Consider the following 25,680-nt stretch of genomic DNA (forward strand, 5'->3'; position numbering starts at 1 on the left):
CTGTTCTTGGTTTATGTGTATTATACTTGATATTTCTAGCATGTGAAAAACTTGTTAAGACACAGCTGAATTGCCCATTAGAAGGCCAAAAATGTGTAATAAATGAATTTTCTTTGCTTCTTTAATGTCTTGGATAATTTCCAGAGGAACTGCAAACTTCAATTTAGCTGACCACACAGAATCTGTTGATTTGGGGTACACAAAATTTATACTTACTTAATGCAAAACACATATGTACACGCATTCTTGCATAAGCATATTATAGAAAAGAGAGTGATATTTAGAGGAGTTTAAAGAAGGGATTAGTCAGTATGGATTGACCTTATGAAAGAAAGGAAGTTTGAGTTATTCCCAGAAGGAATGATTATTACTGATTCATTTAATAGGGTAGCAGGGTCACTGCAAAGGTGGTCCCTGAAATCTTGTAAGTTTGAGAAGAGTGGTTGGTAGCATGTATTCTGGTACCAAAAGCATCACATTGGTAACAGTCATACTAAAGGGAAAATGTCATATAAAAAAAAAAATGTGTAGCATGATGGAGGACTACAGATGCCCATAAAGAACTGTGTACTTTATTCTTAGGACAAAAATCAGGAGCCCCTGAACACACTCTTCAAGAACTTTTTTTTAATTCTTGGTCAACAGGAATGATGAAGCAGCAGGCATAGGTTGTGTTGTTTGTGTTTAGTACTTGAACATTATTCCGAATTTCTTCTGTATTTCCCAGCACATATTAAAGCTATGCTCTGAAAACATGAACACAACAGATATACCATCTTCTCCTTTTCATTTTCTAAAGTCAGCTAAACTTTTAGAAAACTCTTAGGACAATCAGTATCATCTTCTAATAAGAGAGGAGTTTGCTTTTTCCACCTTTAGTCATTTATGGATTTAGTCATTAATACCAGAAGAGTTATTCAGACCTGGATAAAGATAAAGGAGAAAGCAAAGCCGGTCTCCATCATTTGCCTGCTTCTGCTGTGCAGCTGTTACAGTCCTGGGTGGCAAACACAGGAGAAACCTAGTCTCCCTTTCATCAAGTCATGAATAAGTGAAGAAGTGTGTGATGGTAGTTTGGATGGAACAGGGAGGTGCTAGCAGCTGGCTTCCAGTTCCGCCTATGTGGATGAGTAACCATGGAAAGAAGAAATGCAAAATGAGGCCAGATCTAAGCTCAGCTTGCAGATGGCCATTCTCTCAGTCTTAAAGCACCTGAAAAAGGGTCAGTAACTACTGTTTTCTGTTTCACACCTCAATTTTGCCAGTGAACTCCAGGAAATGCTTAATTACAGTATTTTATTATCCAACTGAAAAGAATTAACAAAGAAAAGTTTTTCTGTTAGCTCTATGCCCACAACTTTCATTCTTACCACACTTGAACAGTTTTCATCTTCATGTAGTGATGCCACATATCGACTTTGTGTTCACATAAGAAATTTAGACAACACCAAGGATCATTCTTCAGAAACAAGGATTCTTTATTTGGTTAAAAGGAGCACAGGGACATCTGAAGACCAAATAGTTAACAACTCTATCTTGAGAAGAACAAGTTATAAGCATCGAAGAAATTAGAAGACAGAAAGGAGCCACTGTTTACTAGCGCAAACAAACCCTCTTCAATGAATATTCAATCACTAATAACTTCCTACCCATGTGACACTCATTCACCTAATTTGTAGTACTTTTCCCATCCTGAAAACTTGATGTGCTGTGCTTAGCTCCATATTGATGGTGACCATTCACCTGGTCCCAACTCTAAGACCTCTTCATATACTTAGAGAGGCTAAATTCAGCCAGGGCAAATGCTGCAGCTATCTGCCTCCCGTGTCAACCCCAAACCCCAAACAACCACCTTTGTTTGGTGGGGAAGGGAAGGACCACCTTGATTCCAGAACCCTCAGAGAGCTACTTGCAATTATATAGGCAACATGTGAAGACATATGATTTATACTGTGTATGTCGCTTCTTTTGTTCACAACTGACTGCATTACTGTTTATATAGCTATTAGTAAAGTTATTCTATTACAAAATCTGTTGAATTTTAAACTAAAAATTATTGTAAGGCACATGTCTTACACAATTGAAATAGACAATGCTTGCCTCTAGGTAAAGTGTTTCAGGAGATTTATACCACAGTTAATAAAACAGCTTCTTTCTGAAGATATTTCCTAAACATTGTCCAACCAAAAGCAGAAAAACCAAATGAAGATGATTAATTTCTAGAAAAGAATTTTTTACCCCCATGGTAGTATATTTGTGTGTGTGAGTATGTGTGAATTTAGTTAACAACAGTGATATACTTCTTTAATCAAAACAGCATGTATTGAAAAATGAAATGCCATAAAAATAAATATTAGAACAGTCCATTTTTATCAAACACTTATGCAAAGGTAAAATATTTTTGCACACTGTAAATTTCAATACAATTTACTTTACTCTAACTAGATTACAACCTATGAAAGGTGAAAGAAAATAAAAATAACTGCTTCCAACACACATACTCTTGATGTGTTGATAGCAATTTTATCTGCATGGTCCATTCCATTTACTTGAAGTTGGGGTGCATCCTTTAGCAAAATAAGCATGTCTCACTCCATTATAGCACAGCATATTTTATAAATGAAATAATAAACATATAAAAGTTGTTTGAATATTTGCCTCAAGGGGGAGCTTACAGTTCATCTTGCAGGTCCTTTGAGATTTCAAGCCATTCCAAGCTAATGTTCTGATGCCATTCCTTATACTGATCCAGAATTATAAAACAATTTTGTTTTCTGGAGGCAGGTTAAGATATTATTATACTTCCATGCCACTTTCCTTTCTGGTACTCTTTGAAATCCACAGGGTAGACTGATTAGGGCTAGTTTTTGTTCTTCCTTTACTGAAAAACATAAAAAAAATAAATTCAGCACCTAAAACTTCTTATCAAACTAATCAAGTCTTGGTCCAAATGGAGATCTCTCAGACACTTATTTATAAATGAATCTTTCTTCTCTCATCAGCATATTTTTCCAGTCCTACAAAAAAATACTGGATTATTCCAATGTGTAAAGATGGCAAACAATTCTTATGATGACAAACACCCAAAGTGTCTTTCTCTGAATCTTCATAATTCAGTGTGATAGAAAAAATGTGTCTGACACAAAAATTTTCCATTTTTCCCCAGTAAACATGTGTCTGTTTATGTTTGTTCTTGGTCATTTTTTTTCTTTTTTTATAATCTTGCTTTTTGAGTATACTTCTATAGATGTATGTCACATTTAATATCAAATCATCAGAAAACTTGTTCTGGTACTAAGTGTAAGAGCCACCTAGGCCTTCCTCCCATCCGTTTTCCAGTTCTATACTTAGGTCACTTGGTCCCTAAAAACTTAACTATGCCTCAGCCTCTGAAACCAATGAAGTTTAATGGCAGAGCCAAGCTTTGATAATTTGGGAACATCTGAGTTCCTTAACCAGATCTGAGTTATAATTTACTCTTGTCAGAGCTAACATTCTAGCCCACATTTCCAACCTGTGCTTGTGGTTTAACTTTTCTCAGTAATAGGTCTTTCCAGAGACCTACAGAAGTGTATATTCATGTTTTCTTAAGTCCTCTACCAGATTACTTGTCAAGACCTGGACTCCTTTGGTCTAGTTTTCCGAGGTTAATCTCTCACCCGAATCACTGTTCTTAACCTGTCCTTGTTTACTGTGTTCTGCCCTAATTTCTTCCCATGAGCATCTCCTCTCAAACCTGCAGTATCTTCCCTAGCCCCCCACTGGCATGCCTCTCCCATTCCATCCTCACCATCCAAAGACATTGCAGAACTCCATCAAAGAGAAGAACTATTTCTAACCACATCTTACTATTGTATTTTAAATATTATTTAATTCTTTTCAATTTAACTGTTTTATGACAAAAATATTATATTCAAATTTTATATTTTGTAGCTTTTCCTCCAAATAAATAAAAACATAACTGTATTCTACAAAGTCATCTAACATAAATACAAAACGTTAGGCAAAGTTTATTAGAACCATATTTTTAAATGGTTAAAAAAAAAACTGGTTAAGTTATTAATGTGACTTTTGTGTAAAATTAGTATTTAAGAATCACTGCTGGTTAAGGGAATGAGAGTTATTTTGAACATGACATGGAATGACAGAAACCATCATGTGTACCAGATTGGAATTTAAACTTTCTGCAAGGCATTCAGATGATAATGGAGTTGAGTCTTTGATGAAGTTTCTCCTTGCTTTCCTGGAAGAAAGGAAAAGGGGAGGATCTAAGAATGAATGAATGAAGTACTGTAGTTAATTCTGGCATCTGGAAATTCTGAGTTTTCATTTATTCTCTCATTATGAGAATTTCAAACATGGTAAAGCCCACAGATCTTTGTGCTTCCTTATAAACCTACAAGATTTTGAATGAATAGAATTGCCATAACAATGCACTATTTGAGAGCAAAACAAAACAAATTTTTGAGAAAATGCAGTTACTTGGCACTTTTAGCCCTTTTCACTTTACAGGTGAGAATGTCTAATTCATATTTTCAGATCATTTTCTCAAGCTGATCTGCCACTCACTGGTCTTCCTTAACAGTTTGCCAGGTTAGAAGGGGACTTATATCCAATCCTTCTGCTTCACAGATTTTCACAATGAGAAATCATCTTTCCATCTATTGTCTTAGGAATTAGGACAAGCAACTACATATGTACTATTGTCCTTATTCTGTACATAATATTGAAAAATAAACCTCCATTGTGTCCCACATATATATTAGAAAGCCAGGAAGACACAGGTATGATTTTGATTTGCCAGGCTCTATTTGTCATTATTCAGAATGATTTGACATCTAGGGAATTACACATTATATCCTTTTAAAAATCTATGTGAATTACTTTAACCTACACAATTTTTTACCTGGGTCTTTGGTTACTTAGTGGAGTCTTTGGGGTTTATCTAAGGAATGATTTCATTAGATCCTTCTCTGTTTGAGGCATTCTTTAAGATCAGTATCATCTAAAATACTCCAACAAAGATGTTTAGGTTCTTCTAACAAAAATGCTTTTAGTTTGAAATCCAATATCTTTTGCTCTTTTCTTTTACTTATTTATATTTCATTTTTAAAATCTTATTGACAAATTGACACAAGAAAAACTTCTCTAACCGAAGAGTATGGATAAATAGATATAAAAGGTGGAATATTCCTCAGAAATCTGTTAATAAGGTTGATTTTGTTTCAAAGACCTGCCAAAGAATGACATATTTTTACCACTGTACTGTATTTCCTATCCTTAGAATATCCCTTGGGAAAAAATCAGAATCCTATGACTTGAATTTGGAAAAGGTACTATAAGTACATCTACAAAAATCAAGTTTTACATACAACTTGATGTCAGTACTGGAAGGCTTAGCATTAATTCTTATATTTAATAATTAGTGGAGAGTATAGCATAGTGCATCTATTATTAAGTTTATAAGCATTCAAATTTTAGATCCCTTCTCTATGCTACTTTTGGGACCCAAGACAGATTAAGGCACCACCTAAGGCACCATCTTTCCAATTGAAATCTAGAAACAGAGAACACCTACTTCATAAGAATTGTAAAGATTAAACTGTGCACTGTGTGACTTCTGTAATCAAGGTATATTTTGTAAGATTGAATGTACTGGATTTGTATTGGCATATATGAACATCAGAAGCCAAATTTAAAACATAACTAATATTACAGTAATATTTTTAAAGATTTCTGAATACTCGTATTATGGTTTTGATATGAGATATCATATCATGTGTGAGACAATGCAAGAAAGAATAGAGGTGAAATGATTGGATTATGAGTGTCTTTGGGGTTTTTTGTTGTTGTTGTTGTTTTTGGTCTTTGATACCAGGGATTGAACTCAAGGCACTCTACCACTGAGTCACATCTCCAGCCTTATTTTGTATTTTATTTAGAGACAAGAGTCTCACTGAGTTGCTTAGCACCTTTCTTTTGCTGAGGCTGGCTTTGAACTACGGATTCTCCTGTCTCAATCTCCCCAGTCGCTGGGATTACAGGTGATTGCCACCATACCTGGAGGATTATGAGTGTTTTAACCTAATCAGTGCATTAATCCACTGATAAATTAACTGGGTGGTAAATGTAGGCAGGTAGGCCTGTGGCTTGAAGAAGTAAGTCATAAGGCACGTGCCTTTGTCCCTGGTGGGTGCAGCTCTCTCTTCTTCCTGATTGCCATACCTTGAGCTGCTTTCCTTTGCCATGCTTTTCTGCATCATCTTGGGCCCAGAGCTGTGGAGTGGGCCATCTATGTACTGAGACCTCTGAAACCCTAAGTCCCAAATAAACTCTTTTGACTCTACAGTGTTTCTGTCAGGTCTTTTGGTCACAGTGATGAGGAAGCTGTCTAAAAAAAGAATTTAAAGTTTTTCAAGTTGTCTCTCCATAAATGAATTATTTACCTTTTATGTAGCATCTGGAAACAGCAGGTTCCAAAAGCAACCAATATCAGTAAAAGCAGTGGTATCGTTGGTATAATAACATAAATTAGATTAGGAATTATGCCTACAAAAGTAAAACAGACAGTGTACAAAGATAGTGAGGAAGGATTCTAATACCAATCACATAAGAATTTCCCCCCAAAAATCAAGGTCAAATAGAACTATTACCAATAAATAGATTCCAGACAAGTTTCATCCCAAACTATTATAAATCTAATGAAATAAAATATCCATATTTTAGTAAAAATTAAAAAACTAAATTTTACTCCACCAATTGTCATACTCCAATTCAATATCTGTACTTTAAAACTTTTATTAAATCTGTATTTCAGACATGGACTAATTTTTATAATCTATTCATAATCTTGATTTCTTTATTTCATGAATCCTTCTCAGTCATTACTTAGAGAAACAAGCACTGATTATTAAGGAATAATTATTAAGATTGTTGTTGACTTATTGGATAATTATCCTAGCCAATAAACAGTGCCATGATATTATGCAAGTCTCTGGGATTAAGTCAAAATGTGTAAATATTAACTAATGATACAATCATAACCCAGAGGCATAAGACTCCACAGGCGCAAAGACATGATCTTAATTAAATTCTAAAATGAATCATTTTAATCCTTTCCCATCACACTTGATAATGTTAGGTATTCTTAGTAAAATTAAAAAAAAAAATCTGCGGCACTCAAGTCTCACACAGCATGAAATGACTTTATTAGATATCTTTTCAATGTTGTACAAGATGAAATAGTCCTAACATAATTATTTACTGATATCTTTAATTAGGTTTAGATATTCTGAGCAGTTTTTAGATCATACACCTGGAAACTGAAAAGTACTGTCTTAATATCACGCCTGTACAAGGAGTGGAAATTGAACAATCCATGAATTTAGCTTGCAAGCTCCCAGCTGTCATTATGACTCATCTAAATAACTGGTCAAAGTGGTCCAGATGAAGATCAAGCTAGTCTCTTAACTGCATATCCCTTCCTTTCTTAACAGAAGAAATATCAGTGAGATTTAGTGAAAGGGTAATTTGGGGATATTTCATCTCCTCTTTTGAGCCTCCAATAGTGATAGAAAGCATTTTAACAATTAATGAAATATTTTATTTTTAAAATACCATTATCATATTTAATATATAATGATAAAGTTAAAGAGTAAATATTTCTTACTATTTTATGGATTTTGAATCACTTGCAGAAAGATTTTAAGACTTTGGGTCTTGGGCTCAATCTTTGCAAAGCAACTAATATAAAGAAATCTTCTATCCAATTGGCATAGGGTTATGCTAAAAAGAGCCCCCAACTGATATTGAGAGCAGTTTTTGATTAACATGCAGTTTGTATTGGGTATTGCATTTCATTTTCTTAGTAGGCAATGGTATGTGGGAGGCAGGCAGAGAAGAGCTCATAGTACTCATCTCTTCCAAAAGTGCTATGTGGTGATGTCACTTTGGTAGTCTGAAACTAGCCAGGTAGCAATATTTACATTACAGAAATTGGAAAAGTCTACAAATATGGCTTTTCATTTTACACCTCACTCAGACAATCTCCACTTACCAGCACATCATTGTTTGGAGGCAGTGCATGAAATTTTCCCCTGTATTGGGGAAATTCTTTGTAGATCCAGGATTTCACATGGATCATTTAGTTTAGTACCAGATATATCCCCTAGAAGTATAAAAAGCAGGTTCTTCTACTAAAAGAGTAGCATAGCATAATTTGTTGTAAATTAGTTCAAAATTAAACTCCCATTGGCCCATATTTAGTGTACCACTTCCCTAAGCAACAAGAACTATTTCACTGGGGTCAAAACAAACAAATATTGGAAAGTGAAGTTCTGTACTCCACAGAGTCAATACATGTGAACCAATTACCTGCTTCAGTAACAACCACATTTTGATGGGTGTCTCCTGGTTGGTTTGTAAGATAAGGCTTTTCTACAGGTTCTGTTGGATTAATCTCTGTAAATAATTAGTGCAGAAATCGTAAGTAATAATTAAACAAGAGAAATGCAAACATAAAAATATTTTTTTATAAAACAGTGAAAATATACTGACTTTGATTTCTGAATTGTTTACAACTAAGAATGTGTTCTGAATTTAAACTTTTTTTAAATTTTTATTTATTTTTTTTAGTCATACATGACAGTATAATGCATTTTGCCATATAATACATACATGGAATGTACATACATCAATCATATTGTCTATTCTATTCTGCTGCCCTTCCTATCCTCCCTGCTCCTCCCCTCCTCTCCCATTCTTTCTCTCTATCCAATATAATGTGACACATTTTTTTTCTTTTTCTCATTACAACATCATATATATATAATCTGTATAACAATGAGGTTCTCCTTCCATCTTCTGTGCAACTCCTCTTCTCCCTCTTTTTCCCTCCCACCTCTCTTCCCTATTTAGTGGTAGTCTTCTTCTCATGCTCTTCCTCCCTATCCCATTTTTGAGTCACCCCCCTTATATCAGAGAAGACATTCGGCATTTGTTTTTTAGGGATTGGCTAACTTCACTTAGCATAATCTGCTCTAATGCCATCCATTTGCCTGCAAATGCAGTGATTTTATCATTTTTTAGTGCTGAGTAATATTCCATTGTGTATAAATGCCACATTTTTTAATCCATTCATCTATTGAAGGGCATCTAGGTTGGTTCCACATTCTAGCTATTATGAATTGTGCTGCTATAAACATTGATGTGGCTGTGGTTAACATAAAATGTTCTAACTATACAGTCAACACTTAAATTATGCTTGAATTAAAAGATCCCTTGATGAATTCCCTCTGAAACTGTACTTAGCAATTGAGGGCAGGTCTGTGTTGATGACACCCTGCTACATGCAATAATGATAAAGCAGAAGCGAAGTTAGACAAAGAGAAGCAAGAAATTGCAAACACAAGAAGGAGACTTTAGATGCAATTCAAAGACAAGCATTTACTATTTACTAACCTATTTACTAACATCAATTTAACATTTAGGTTTCTTCTTGTATAATAATCTGCAGACGACTACTTATGGATTGCGTTTTGAATCAGTGATTCAAGACTCAACAACGTTCTGAAGCACATTTCTGTCCTACACAAACAATGCCATTCTTAGACTTGCTTTCCAATAGTATCTACTTTTTTATATTACACTAATAAATTCAAGCTTGAAGTTGTTTCTTTTCCGCTTTTATGATATGAGATTTCTTCAATAACCAAAAATTTTAAATGTTGAAATTTCTTACCATGATTTGCTACATGTAGAGCACAACTTCTCCAATCAATAACAACTTTTTCACTGAGGTCAATGTGAAGAAGTGCTTGAAAGTGCAGTTTTGTACTTGATACAATCAAGCACATGAATCAATTACCTGCTTCTGTAACAACCGCTTAATGTATTTTTTATCTAAGGAATTATTTCGTTTATTAATAATTTAGAGAAAGTAAATTTTATAATCAAGAGACCTATAAATTTGCTTTCATTTGTTCTAAAAATGTAATTCTGTTTACTTTTGTCAGTTGATGTGAAAAAAAAATCATGTGCAATATCTTATATCATATTTAGAATACAGATATTTTAAAAGTGATGTTTACTACTCATTTATTGCCATAGAGTCTCTAGTCATTTAACACTTTAACAGCCTCCTTTAGGTTCCAGATTCAGTCCTAGCCTATATTCTACAGATGTTAGTCATTCTATGACTTCAGGTAGTCAACTGGTATTTATTGAGCGAATTATAGACAATATGCAATAAATCAACATTGAACTGGTTACTTTTCAAATAATTTCAACAAACTTTTATATTATTGCTGATTAAATATAATTTTAGGAACATAATTGCATACATGTTTTTTAGTATCTAAAAATAAGAGTGCATAAGACAATTTTAATATATAAATTTTAGCTTCAGATCTATCCTAATGAAAATATCTTTGGATGATATTGGTAGACCCAAGGAACAGTTATGCAACTCACAGTCCACTAACAAAAAATGGAAGAGAGGAGAGAAAGAAGCTTAAAAGTGAATTATTCCATTTCTTCCTAGCAAGGTTAATATTTTTCACCACTTTTGATGTCACTGGTAATACTATTAGATGGTGTGCAGGAGCAGAGAGACAAGAGTTCATATCACTTAGTAGTTCTAGTAAAGTTGGAAAATAAAGTTCAAAATAATCAGTGTTATAATTTATATTTTTTAATTAGTTACAGTCCTAAGTCCTTTAACTCCTCACCACTGAAAGTCAAGCAGTGACTATAAACCTGGGGAATTAATGAAACCAAATCCTCTACAAAGTAGGAAGTAAGTTTGAGGAAACCTGACTACATAGAAAACAAAGAGTAAAATGTTAAAATTAAAATAAAGAATAGAAATTCTAAGCACATTTATAAAAGCAACTCTAACCCTGTGCATATGATAAGAAACAGTATGTATGTAAAAGGTGTCTTACTTAATAAATGTAGATTATTTGAAGATTGGGCAGAATGTAGAATGTCTTAAATTCTCTTATATGAATAATATAAACCTAGATTACTGACACAAGATAAGAAAAGAATATTGTAAGTTTGTTTATGTTGTACATAACAGAAAAAGTTTGAATGCAAATAAAATAATAATAAAATAAAATGATCAGGTAGCTCACCTAATAAGTCAAAAGAAACAAAAGGGAGATATTTTACTGAGAATGTTCTTATAATGTATTCTTTGTTTCATCCAATACTTTTAAGTACATAGTGGTAAAAATTTTAAATATCAGCGTATCTCAACTTTATATTTTTCCATGAGAAAAATACAAAGAGGAAGAGCAAAAGTACATAACAGTCTTAGCTTTGGAAAGGCTTCCAGGAGGGTAATGATGGATTTAACAACCAAAGAGGTTAAAGAATAAACTCACCAGGGATATACAAAGTTGGCTAATATTCTCAAGAGCTGGGTAAACAGAAAGAAGGGTAAATCTAATCCAAATAATCCCTTGCGCTTTACAGTCTTATGAGAAAAAGAAATCATGTAATTTCAAGAGAATAATGGAAGCAGCAGTACTTGGTTATAATTGCCTTCTGTGAAAACATATTATAAGGTCAAGCAGACAGCCCTTTAGAGGAGTTAAAATGACACTTTCAAACACCGTGCAGAAAAACAGCCACAAAAAACAAAAAACCTTAAGTATCTAACTTGACTTTGTCAGATGATTAAAAAAATATGAGTTTACATAGTTTTGATTAGTTCTTCTTTCAGTTAAATATCAATTTAGTTGAGGTGTCCTATTCAAAGTCATTCAAAATTACCATTTTAAGCAGGAAACCACAGTAGTCTAGCTTAGGTAAATGCAATCTTCCTGTTTGCTGTGTGTGTTAAGTGAGTAGAGATTTCAAAAGAAAGCTAATTAAGAAGGCATAATTCAAAGAATGGGAATCAGAGGGAGAATGTGTTAAATGTCTCTATGTTTTTTCCACTATGGTGAAAGGAGCTATGATCAGACAGATTTTTACTAAGGACCATATGCCAAGTATTATGCTACCGCATGCCAAACTAACACTCCAGAAGAAAGTTGCTTTGTTCCCTTGGGTTCAAAGGAAATCATCTGAAGGATTATCACTCCATGTATAAGTCTATAGGAACTTTGCAGGCATATACATTCTTTCCACCCACTACACTAAATATTAAACTATTTTAATATATACATTCATTGTTTATAAAATAAAATCAATCACAAAAACATAATTTGTGTTTTTTAATGACTATTTTTTTTCTTAAGGACACTTATCCAGATGTTTATATTAACTCCCTTCTATTTAGCTCATTGGACAGTTTGCTAGAAAGGACACAAATTTGCTTCATTATGCCAAGCAATAGGAAAAGCTGCAAGGTGATTTATATTTCACAGCAGAAAAACAAAAAAGCCCAAGGTAGCAAAGCTTAAAGACAAAACCTAATATGAGCAAATATGCACAAAATCTTCTATACTTACTGATGCTATTTCTTACCTGGTTCATATTTGCAGATATAATTGTGCTTCATGTTACACCTGTCATCATTCCATTGGTAAAGGTAAGGACCTCCAAGGCCAGGATTGGCAGTTGGTTGATGATACATCACAACACACTTTTCACTTCCACAGGAAGGTTCATCAGTGTACCAGTTTCTGCAGGAAGAGAGTGACAGAAACACTTTTGAGTAGTTTTGTTTGTTGGTTTCTGACATCTTTACAGGAAACAGAATTTTCGTTCCCCAGAGCACCGCAGGACTCTTTCGGATCCATACTGACCGGTACTGGGAACTGCTTCCATCAGACCACTGGTAGAGATCTGGGCAGGCACCAGATGTTTGACCATCTCCATTTCTCCAAAGCCCTATCCAGAAGTCACCATCAGAAATGCCTGTCCCAGGTTTTGTCAGGTTTTGCAGCATGCTCTCTATTAACTTCTGTTCTGCTTCATTCTCAAGGCTGAGGAGCATGCCTCCCTCACTCTCACAAGCCTGGCGTGCCTCCTGAAAGCTCACTCGGCTGGACAGTTCATGGAAGTAGGCCATTTTGTAGCAAGGATGCTTCGAGTCAGCAAAGCACACCTTTTGGCCTAAAAAAAAAAAGAGAAAAAAAACATACACATACACTTATTATCTGTACTATATTCATTTTTTTTAGAGAGAGAGAGAAAGAATTTTTTAATATTTATGTTTTTGGTTTTCAGCGGACACAACATCTTTTTTGTATGTGGTGCTGAGGATCGAACCCGGGCCGCTCGCATGCCAGGCGAGCACACTACTGCTTGAGTCACATCCCCAGCCCCTGTACTATATTCATTAGGCCACTAATAATCAAAATTAAAGAACCAATCAAGACAGGAAACACACCATCAAGAATGTTTTTCTTATTGAATTCTTTTGTAAAATTTATTTTCTAGCTTATTACTTTCAACTTGTAAAAGAAAGCTGATTCATTTGTAAATTTGGAAGATAACTCATACAGGAATTTAACTTATTAAAAACAAGAAAAGTAAAACAAAACAATTTTACCTGTGATGTTCTGAAGAAGAAGCAAAGTGGCATGTTTACAGTGAAAATTTATTTTTATATGTCTCAAAGCAAATCCATTAAACTAAAAGTTAATAGAGGCCAGAAAGAAAGTAATTATAGAAATAAAAATTATTTAATATAAAAGTATACCAGAAGTAACTGGATAGACTTCCAGAGTGCTGTCTTTGGGGGGGGGGGGGGGAAATCACTCATTGTGAATTCACTGAGTATTTTCTGGTTTTTGACATGTTGTATGTGAACTTCAATCCCTATGCCAACATTTTCTTTGGCTTTATGAAAAATCTAAGATGAATAAATTCTCAGTGAAAACTCCCAAATTTGAACTTAGAGAACTGAGTACTTAATTTTTTTAAATATTACAAAAAATATAAATGGCTTAAAAAGCAGAAAGAATGAAGAAATAATGAAATAAATAGGCTAGTAACAGATCTCAAATTACTAATTATAGCCTTTCTGTTAATTTGATTGGAGATAAGGACAGGCTGAAATTTGAACAAACTTGTCATTTGAAGACAGTTAAAAATAATTAGCCCAAAAAGCGATAAGGTGATAAATATTTGGCAGACTTGAGAACAAATTATTTACCATTGTAGAGGATCTATTTCTACATGAAACATATAGTAAATACCAATGATTTCTTAAAATTTAACCTAAAGAACATTTCATTAAACCAAAGTTAGTTCTTTTTTAATTTGAACATAGTAGCCCTGCATTTTAAAAACATTCCTTAATTTAAAATTATATTAAAATTAATTCTAAATTAATTGTATTAATTATTTCAGATTCTATTACAAATTTTTAGGAATAAATATCAGGGTCGGGCAAATGTTCAAAATCTACACATAAAAACAATATTCAAAGTTTTCAAGGAAAGTTTAAAATGTAATCTTTATTTTTTACTTGTATATTAAAGCCATTTGTAAGTTTTAGCACTGCACTTAATCACCTATCCCAAAATCTATTGACTTTAAAAGGCATTATATATTTTTTAATACATTTGTTTTGTTATCCAGAACTACACAGCAGTTCAAGATGACTCTTGAAATTTCTCAATGGAACATCACCTTTTTCTCAAACTTTATTTTATGACATCATAAATTTACTTCTGGTAAAAACATCTATGAAGTTGTAAATACAGAAGCAACAAGATTTTGCTTAAAATAAACATATTTAAAATAGAATTTCACATACATATTAGGCAGAATATTTTTTTTAATTGGTGGCATAACTGCAATTAGGAATGACCCCATTGGGTCACATTCAAGCCATATGTAAAAGAACATCACAGTAGACAGGATTTATCTAACTTCACCAGCAACAGAATTCCAATAATTCTACTGCTCATGTTTCCCTTATCTTTCACCACCAAACATATAGTGCCAAGATTATAAAGACAATCTCCAGAAAGATCATGCTTTCTTGTTTTGGTTTTCCTTGGTGTTTAATGTTCATCTCTAACCTCCATTGTTAACTTTGTAAACTCTTAGTCCTGTTCTGATGTTTTGGGTCCTGTAAAATAGACCATTTAGTATTTTATGTAAAACTAAGTCAAAATACTTTTCTAATCAATTAAGATATTTTTACTACTTTCTTACAATTCATCTGCATAAACATTACTCTTGTTGGGTTTGAAGGCCTTTTTCGACTATTTATCTAAACTATCAGTAGTTTGGGTTTAGAGGGTGTTACATACTTCAATACTTGTAAAAATCATACAGCTTTCAAAATTTATACTCTTAATTACAGTACAGCACACTGAGCAAAAGTATCATATCCACCCAGCTCCCCAGAATCAGCAATTAATGACCTATGATAACACTCAGACAGAAGGGAGCAGAAATCAGCAGAAGGCCATTAACCTCACAACAGTGTCAGAGTGACAAGCACTCAGAATCTTGACACAAGCTTAGAACATAAAATAATGATTCCAGCAATGCCAGCAAGACAGCCCGTTTTCTCCTTTGTCTTATTAACTGTGATCTGGAAACAGCAACAGCATACGGAAAAATATGAACAAATTAACAGACTGGCTAAACTCACTGTTAACAAAAAATAACATGCTAAATATGAATGACCTTGGGAAACAAGTAAAAGAGACTTCAGCAGGAAGCTTCAGGCTTTGGTCTGAAAATAAATAATCTTTTAAATGAGATGATGGAAGTTCCAATGGTTGACTCTAATATAAATATTGTTTTAAAATTTATCCTTATACATTATTAGTTTTTGTGATGATTTCATTGTTTAAAATGGTTGTTCCCATTGTGCTATTGAGCCCATATTTTTATGCTCGTATTTTAAGAGCAATCTGTGTTTATTTTCATCTGCTACATTCTTTACATATTTCTGAGTCTCCAAATATGTCTTAACTACATTCCCTTGAGTTTCCAATTTGTCTAACTTTTTAATCCAAGAACTTTCAAAACTTGGATTTGATTCCAAACTTTTGAAATGTTAAATTTTCCAAGAAGATTGTTTTATAAGATGTCAAAAAGATTTCAAATTTAAAAAAAAAAAAAAACAGAAAAGTCAGATGTTTTAATGAGCAAATTGTATTTATTTGTAACAAAGTCAGCATATATCAGGAGATGCCTGGCTATGATTTATATGCTAAAAATCACAACTGATTTCCTGTGATATATTAAAAAACAAGTGTCAGAATGATTAACCAGTGATGAGGATACAAAAATAGTGATGAGAATCAATTCATTTGTAAAATTAAGACAGCAGTTCTAATAAAATGCAGAGGACAGCTTTAAGTATCATATGGAAACTCCTAACACTACTGTTAATTTATAGAAATAATAATAATAATAATAATAATAATAATAATAATAAACTGTATAGACAGGTAATATATTTAAAATAATTGACAACTAATACCACATGGACTCTGGACAACAGCGAGCCTTGACACTCTTTGCAGCAGGCAGTCTTTGGTTGTGGATAATGGAATGGTACATGAGTCCTGGATGAAGAAGTGGAGACTGTGATGGCTGCACAGAAAAGGGACCCACAGGGGATAAGGACAGTAGCCAATTTTAAATGGGAACAGATATATGAACTCTAAATGGTATTGACTAAATATTAACTGTGCCTTCAGGTTTTGAAATAAAAAACCACTAGCAAGGCAATTTCCAGGAAATTATGGATACATTACACAATTTTTTATGGTTTACATATAATCAGTTAAAGCTGACACTGTGAATTTCTTTATATCCAATTCTATTTTACTACTGATTTCTACCTTATTGTGCAAATTTTGTCCAAGTTGCAGCAAAATCAGCAGAAGCAGAAGCTTCTGAACCTCTTGCTGCATTTCAACTGATCCCATTTGGCTGCTATCACTGTGGAACTCCAACAGCTGGGAAACAAATGTTGTCCTAATTCCCAGAAACCTTCTGTTAATGCAGATATTCTGGAAGCAACTTTCCCACTTCTGTAAATGCTAATCTTCCTAGAGAACAATTATGATTATCTCCTTCTTTCTGTGAGATCACATGGAGAATTCCCCTGTCTCTTACTTTCAAATGAATATTCAACTAAAACCTTCCATTGATATTTTATGGGAAAGGTAAGTATTCTTAGAATGATTATAGTGTTTTTTTTATTATACTAAGATTACCTTTATACTAACGCTAAATAACTGTAACCCAGTATCTGTAGTTGGGAAAATTCTTTAATTATGGGATTATATATAAGAGACAGACAAAAGAGCTTCCACCCAAGTTTTTAAAAATATATGGAGAAAAATAAAATCCAAGATAGTGTCATTGCACTCATTTTCATTAACATACTCTGAATACACACCAGGAGATTAATACAGTTTAAATCTAAGAAGTATACAATTAAGTTTTTCTGTACTGAAATATTATTTGCACATATACACACACACACATACATACACATACTTTTATTTGGAGATAATTCTTAGTCATGGCTTCTAAAATAAACATTCCTATCACTCACAATTAAAATTCTGCTACTATTACCATTAATAGATGGCCTTGTGTTTTTCCTTAGTTATGAAAATTCCTGTAGAGCTAAATATTGGCAGAGCTTTGAAGTTCTTTGGGGAATGATGTAAAAAGCAAGGCCAAAGTCATGAAGTCATGGCATTTGTTTTTTTCTTTCAGAATAGAAAGGATCAATTAGCTAATTTTATTTTGCTTTTATTATTTATTTTCTTATAGTTGAATATACAGTAATTGTGAAGGTGGCAAAACTTTTCTTATGTCCCACGCTATAATCAAATACTATAAGTGTTAGGTAAGTATTGAATTTAGATCATATTTGTTCAATCAAAACATAGAAGACATATTACAAATTCTTACTTTTAATTATGCATTATCTCTAATTACGAAAAAGCTATATAAAACAGCACTGAACTTTGGACATTTCAATAGAATTCTATAAAATAATTTTTCATAATTCCTTCCTACCTTCTTCAAAATCTCACTAAAATCAATATTGATATTACAATGTACTGGATAGCATGACCTCTGAGAAACATGCCAATATTTTTTAACTAAAGAGAAAGGGAATGCTATTAAGCTTAAGTGTTCTGCTTTTAGGTCTCAGTACACCAATCCCTTAAGAATTTTTATTTTAAGTAAAACATTTTATTATAGAAACTTTTGTTTTTGCATCAGATATTTTATAATGCACTTAGTTACAGAGTGCACTACAGATGGAGACCATACTCATATAAAATCAAATCTGCAGTCATGGGTCATTTTAATGGATGCTGGTGGCAAAAGCAAGCCCTACTTCTGCAGCTGGGAAATACTACAAGCTTTCTGAGAAAGGGATGAGACTTACTGTTTGTTTTTTTTTTTTTCCCAAAATCCTGTTATTTGAAATAGAGATTAGAGTAATAAAGGAAATTGTGTAACAGTGTGACTGAAGAGTCCACTCTTCCAATCAGAAAGAACAAGTTTCCAATGTACACATGGGTTATGGGTATTGGAATTACTTAAATTTTCCTGGCCTGAGTTTTCTTTCCTAAAAAGAAATCAGAGTGTTTATGAGTTTTGTATAAATAACATAATAACCACATCCTGCCATTTATCAATAATTTAGAGTGCAGTACCTCACTTCCATCTCAATCCATGTAATTGGATAAATTAGGAAAACATGATCTCTCCTCACGCTGGATGGCTAAGAAGTCCCCCTTACCACATGTTCAACCAGGAAGTGTTTCCTTCGTCTCTAGGAAGCTTCCTCTTTAGGCACAGCAATCTTTGTTCCCCTCTTCTTGATATGCATTTCTGAGCACAGCACAATTTACACAACTGTGTTTGAAACCGTTTAGTTCTCCGGGCACACCTATGATGTAGGTGTTTTCATCATTTTAAAAATGAGACAAAGGAGGCAGAGAAGTTTAATGATTTTCCCAATTTCCCACACATCACAAGTGTCAAAGCAAGGGTTTAAACCACCTTTCGGGCTCTGCAATTCATTTAACCTGATTTTGATGTTGTCTCCATATTTGTCTCAAACAAAAGATACCAATGAAATATTTCATGAACAAAGATACTGAGGATACAAAGCCACACATTGTGCATGTTATCTATTGTAATCACTAGCATTGATCAATTATTGATTACAGGGAGTAATTATTGATTACTGGGTGTTAATATTACTGGGTGGAAGGGTTTGTGCATTAAGAACTTGTTTCTAAGTAGCCTTTGAATTTACTTTTAGTGAATTTAGACCAGAGTTAATATTGGAATACATGTTGTCTCAGACTTTTCAAACCATATATGTACTTAATGAAGTTTAATCTAGCCCTTTTATATGCTAAACAAAACAAATTAGACCCAAACTAAATGTATTCCCAAAATAAAGTAACTCGCCAAGTTATATTTTGTGTTAGATTTTCAATGATATGATAAAATGGTGAGAGAAGCAATCTTGCCTCACAGCTGTGTACACCCATCCACTGTGTGCAACTGCCTGGCACAAAAGGCAGTTGGAAAGAGTAAAAATTATTGGCAAAGCATCAGCTGGATTACCCTCTGTATCTCTTTATCTGTTACTGCCTCTTTTCTAACACGAATGTATAGGAATTCCCATCTTTAGGAAAAAGTGGCAAAACTAAAACTATAAAATTATGACAAACGGCAGTTAAGGAATAATGATTTTGATAAATGGGTAGTTTATTAAATGACTAGTAATGAAATTAATTTTTTCCCTCCCTGTCCAAGAGATACTTAAAGTAATTGCATATTTGGAAACTGCATGGTCATCATTTTTTTTTTTTTTTTTTGCTTTTGATGATGTCATGAAATTGTTGCACAGGCTGAGATACACCCAGCAGTTCTCTTGTATCTCCCTTACTATCATGCTAACCTATAGTATTCTTCTCACCAACAATGAATTTGCAATACTCTATGTTATCTGCATGATAGAAATAGAAGTTTCTAAATCACCCAGTCTCTGAAATAAATGATATGGCAGTTGTAATAAGATTAAACTAATAACTTTAAAGTATTTGGGAGAAATCTGGAGGTGCCATAAAACACACTTAATGCCATGTTGAAGCATAAGCAGGCTAGGAACCAATGTTGTGTGCACAGAAAAGAGAAAGTATAAGTTAAATAAATAAATAAATGCATTATTTCAAAATACTTAAAATGTTTAAAAATGTTACTTGTTCTTAAACATATTCTGGCAACTTAGAGACCCGAATTTTCAGCCTCGTTTTTCGTATGTATCCATGCAGCACAGGTAAAATTCTCTTACCTTTGTTTTAAAGATGTTACTACTTACTAGTAACATTACAAAATTAAATGAATTTATCCCCCACAAATATTCTCTACACATCTGTGTCTAGTAAGAAATCAGCCCATGTCTAAGTTCCTCAAAATACTTCCTCACTTAGAACATAAATCCACAAATACTCTTTAATTACTATCACCACAGTTACATATATATATATATATATATATATATATATAGAGAGAGAGAGAGAGAGAGAGAGAGAAAGAGAGAGAGAGAGAGAGTTTATTCGTGAATTAAAATAGTTCCTTATCACTCTTCTATGCTACTAAATCTTATGGGTAGAATATTTGTTTACTAAAATAATTTCATCTTATTTTTAAATAATGTTCTGAACTTTAAAAATAATGTATTTAATACTATTGGAAAGTATATTATTGAATATCTTTAATATTAAACTAACAAATATCTATGAAGAATTATTTTGTGAGAGTCTTTTTTGAGGGATATTTTAGTGTACTACCTAGAAATTATGAAGTATTTTATTGAAATTTAATAAATAGAAACTTTATTTCATATGATGTATGTTCCAAAAAATGGCCCCAAAGAGGCTTCTTCAGTTCTCCTCAGACACTTTAGAAGAGATTTAGTTAATGGTCCCAGTGGCATGAGAAGGTCAAGGCATACCAGCAGACCTGTTAGGAAACCCTGCTTCAAAGACGACAAGCATTTGGCTGCTCTCTGCTCAACTCATTATGGCTGAAGTTTATCTTTTGGAAAACAAATTGTCAAAGCATGAAAGTCACAAATCAATTTACAGATGTTTAAATTTCAAATGTGAATTTTATGACTAAAGACAATCTAATTACACATAAGAAAAACATAACCAAGTAATTGTCTTAATATCAAGTAAACATCATCATTTATATTAAATCAAATAGATCATGTTCAGTTAATTAGAAATTTTCCAGATGTCACCTTCAAGATGCCTATAAATTCTTAATAGGAAAATAGAGTTAAGGTTTGGAATTATTTATGTACCGAAATAACACAATATAAACTTTTTGTCAGCAATTTCATTAAGTTTTATTTTTACTTTAGGAATCTTTTTCCTTCCTTTAAATTTTAAGGCATGTAAAAAAGAACACATCAAAAATTATTTTTTAAGTCAAGAAAGTGTTTCTATTTGTTTAAAAAACACCTCATGCTCAAAGCATGGTCTCTGATACTCATTCATTTGCATGAAATTTTCTTGTTGAGACAGGCAAATATTTAATTTAAACTGTTAGGTAGTTCCTTCCAGTGAACTTTTTATTCTCAGCAAAAATTGGGGGAGGGATCTAATACCATAGCTTCTGCACTTCCTGAAAAAGAGTTAATGGAGAGTGATTGATAAGCACACTTTCCAGAATTATATTCTGTCATTGTGAAACAACACTCATTGCTGAAGGGAAGATCGGTAACAATTAAGTTTAATGTGCCATGTTCTACAGGTCCGGCTTCACAAGTGATTAAGTTGCTGTCATCTATCTCTACATCTAGTGACACCTGTTGTACAGATGCACAAGATATGAAAAGGGAGGTAAGTCCTTTTTATGTAAAAAGAAAAAAAAAGGCCCTTTCACCCTTAAAATACATACCCATGTGCATCCAACAAATGTTTATTGCTTTAATAAGCACAGCAAGGTAATTCTACAATTACCAAGGTAATTCTACAATTACCAACATGGCTATGTTCAACCTTCAAGTAGGGCCCTATTCACATCATCCTAGCCACTAAGAATCTACATTTTTTTTAGTCTTTTTCAAAAAAAAAAAAATGGAAGGGAGCTATTTATATGACATATAAATAGCTCAACAAGACAGTGAACGTCGAAAAAGAAAAATCAGAGATAAAGCTGGGAAGCTTGCCAATTTTATCTATTTCCCTTGCACTAATTTGACAAGCTTAATTTTATACCTTCTGTATGCACGAACCTGCAGTGGTTACCAAATACACCTCAATCCAACTCCAGCTGACTTAATTTTCTGAGGCCTTTAACTTGGAAAGGGGTGTGCAAAGGAAAGGCGTCTGTGCAGAACAACCTGTCCCTCATTCCTTGCCTGGCCTGCTGAGAACAAAGGCTGCTTTGCACAGGCATCCGTGAGCGACCAGCACAGAACTGGTCTGGTCTCAGAAATCACCCCTGTGAATATGGTGAGGGAACTGAAGTGGAGTCCGGCCAACAGGGGGTGGCATTTCTGTGGTAGCTCCTCAGTTTCCAGGATCCACGGGCCTCCACCCTACCCCGCCCCTTTTGCAGGTGCCCAACCCTGCCTTGTGGTCAACTGTCTTACAAAGAAAGTGGGAATCACTCCTGCAAAAGAGTCTACCTTTCATTATTTAGCAAGAGTTTGCTCCGCAGCTTCTGGGCTAGACACTAAGAAAAAAAATTAAACTTTTTTCCTATGTGTTTGGAAGAAAAAGAGTAAGAATAAAACCATCCATTTTCCCCCACCTCTTTCCGATCCCCGGCCCCGTACAGGTTTCCAACCTTTGAGACCGGCTCCACCCTGGGACGTGCTGCCCACGGTGCCTCATGGTCCCTTGTCCCATGCAGTCCGTTTGGCTGGCGGCCCCCTGACTCACCGCTGACCACCCGGCGGCAGAAGGCTCCGTGGCTGCAGAGGAGCGCGGCACCCAGGAGCAGTGAGACCACCCGGATCATCGCGGCAAAGCGGCAGCAGCAGGTGTGCGTGGAGCCCAGGCAGCCTCCGCCCGTGGTGCGGCGGGCGGTTCTAACTCCGCAGCCTTCCTGTCTCCCTGCTGGGTCCTAATCCCTCCGCCTGAACCCAGCCGCCAGGGCTCTTGCAGGCATCGCCCTGGGCACGGACCTGCCGCCAGGCGTGTCTGTGCCACGCGCGAGTGTGCTGAACTAGAACGCAGAACTTCAGGGGTGCGCGTTTGGGGGTTAGGGGACAGAAGTTAGGAGGTCGTGTATCTGTTCCAGAGGTGAAGCGGGAACCCCAGTTTGGACCCGACAGTTACCCCTGCTTCTCTCCTTGGCCTCTGGATACTGAGCGGCTGAACCCCTGCGCTCTGATAGCGGCTCTCACAGCAGCAGCAGCGGCTCTGCGCTGGAAGCCCGGTCTTATATACCCACATCCCGAGGTTCCGGCCCCTAGCTAGTAATAATTTTTAACTACTTCGTCTCTCCTGCCAGCGGAGCATCCGCAGCCCCTCCCCTAAAAACTGGAGCCACTTTGAAAACAGTCCAGTCAGCAGTCCCACTCCTTCTCTCCCCTCCTCCCCATTCCCTCTTGCCATTCGCTAACAGACTGGATACTCATTTGTGTAAAATGTGACAGCTTTGCTATTAAACTCTGGCAAAAGTTGGATCCATTTGGTTTTCTCAAAGATAAATGTCCACAACGATGCCAAGTCGTGGGGCCTTTCTCTTTTTATGCTAAATTGCTTGATCATATGTATTGCTAGATGCAGGGCAGTAGCCACTATTTAAAATGGATTGGCAGAGTGGGAGCCAAAACCTACTCAGTGAATTATATACTGTGGCAGGTTTTCCCCCACCTCGGTTCTGCAAATAGCTTATTTCCAAGCAGGTTGTTTGACTAAATTGCCACAGAAGCAAATTGAAAAGAATATTGGAAACATGGTTTTCCCAAATGATTTTGGTCTCACTTTTTGCAACTGGTGAAAGCCATGAAGACAAAATAAATATTCTCACTTCTTGGGAATTTCTTGGATTTCTTTGCAATAATCTGTGACCTAGGGTTTACATTACTAATAAAGCTCATTTTAGGACCTATAAAGGGCTTGACCAGCATTTACCGTACCAGTCTACCCAAGGATTGTTCTACCAGTTTCCTGGTGTATTGGAAAAAAAATCATGAGAGTTTTATCTGTATCTAGTCCATGGTATGAGCCCTGAAAATGCTCTCAAAATGAGCTTTACTAGAATGAGTATTTTCCCATTATGTTGCTTAAATGCACCAGAATTTATTAAATAAAATTCTTTCGTCTTAATAGGTAGTACACCTTCCTCTAACGTCTCACCTTCTTTGATTTTCATCAGTCTTTAGAATAGTCTAAATATTTGTAGTACTGTTTTCTTGGAAAAATGGAACTGCCACTGCCACAGTAAGCACAAATCTTGTAGAATCAAAAAATTTAGCCCTTGGAAGGCTTTTAAATATTATTAAAACCACTCTACTTAAGAAAGTAGAATTCCAAAATAATTACAACTATATGCACCCTATCACTTAATGTTTCCTTGTATTACCTGTAAATATATTAATTATTACTGGGCCATAAGCAATTAGTAAATCTGCCTTGTAGAGTTCCTATGAGTCTCACTGTAATCTAGATGTCCACAAGAAACACACACTGGTGGTGTTTTGCACAGAAAATGGAAAACTGACAAAGTCTGAGGGCAGTAGAGGTGTATTTCAGCCTTGGAAACCATGCCAAAGAGGATCACTGTGCTGGCTATGATCAAGGAGCTGTCCTCCAGGGGCTCCCAGTCCAGTGTAGAGAAAGAAATGCAACAAAATAATGTCTATATGATTAAAAAAGCAATACCTATCCCACAAGAGCAAATTAAGTGTAATGTTAGCATAGAGGAATTAGGAATTCATTTGGATATACATTTAAGGGCACTCTTGTGTAGCACTTAAGGTTAAACGCGATCTACATTGGCTTATGACCTCATTATCTTCTCCAGATGCCTGTAGAACTAGGATTCTGATTTGGACTTACTTTCCTCTTTCATGTCATCTAACTCCCAGATACTTGTGTGTAACCCAGACCTATTATGAAATGCCTGTCTTTGGGAAGGAATACCAGTAGTTTGCAAAACAAACCCTGGATATGATTTCCGTATATCCGTAAACTTCTATTGTCTTTAATTTCAATGATGCTTTAAAATCCACCAAATCCTTGAAACCATTATTGGGAAAGCCACCTCATAATATTAGTATTTCAATTTAGTATGGCATATTGTAGGAATAACTGACTCCCCAATATGGTTGCACAACTTTCCTAAAATGTAGATTTGGATGTTTTAGGCTGGAATTATATCAGTTTAAGGTGGCCACACCCCTTACCTAAGGCTGCTCAACAGTCATTCTGGTAGCTGCTTGATTTAGGAAAAATACTCTTTTTAAATATGATGTTTTAAAGGGGTCTGAATAACCAGATAAGCAAGAGTCTCCGTCACTAAAAACCATCTGGGTGGCTCATCATTAAATTTTGGGAGACTAGAAGACTGGTTTGAGTAGTCTTACGTGTAGAATTTAAAAGTATTGGATACTCTTTTTGGAGAGCACAGGAGGAATTCCCTTGATAGCTTTTTCCCCCCACACAGCGTAGTAGGGAATATAAATTTAAAACTTGCCGCAAATTTTCTTTTCTTCTTCTTTTTTTTTCTTTTGGT

General features: G+C 34.7%; 1 protein-coding gene across 5 annotated transcripts in view; it reads right to left on the minus strand.

Annotated features, from left to right (window-relative positions):
* Positions 1-1,454: 1,454 nt before the first annotated feature.
* Chodl (chondrolectin) overlaps positions 1,455-25,680 on the minus strand; it is a 362,706-nt gene continuing 338,480 nt past the window's right edge. For 3 of the 5 annotated variants that reach the window (XM_058574540.1, XM_058574539.1, XM_058574541.1), the window contains 5 exons: positions 12,759-13,068; positions 12,478-12,635; positions 8,374-8,460; positions 6,447-6,549; positions 1,455-2,881 (listed from right to left, as the gene is read on the minus strand). In XM_058574540.1, coding sequence (XP_058430523.1) covers positions 2,797-2,881; positions 6,447-6,549; positions 8,374-8,460; positions 12,478-12,635; positions 12,759-13,024 — 699 coding nt within the window. In that variant the 5' untranslated portion in view covers positions 13,025-13,068 and the 3' untranslated portion in view covers positions 1,455-2,796. Of the gene's footprint in view, positions 2,882-4,164; positions 4,244-6,446; positions 6,550-8,373; positions 8,461-12,477; positions 12,636-12,758; positions 13,069-22,877; positions 23,367-25,680 lie in introns of those variants that run through there. The other 2 variants (XM_046430503.2, XM_046430502.2) reach the window with 2 other exon arrangements.

This window comes from Marmota monax, unplaced genomic scaffold (assembly GCF_021218885.2).
Source record: "Marmota monax isolate L192 unplaced genomic scaffold, Marmota_monax_Labrador192_F-V1.1 WCK01_AAM20220418_F8-fsc00016, whole genome shotgun sequence".
NCBI lineage: Eukaryota > Metazoa > Chordata > Mammalia > Rodentia > Sciuridae > Marmota > Marmota monax.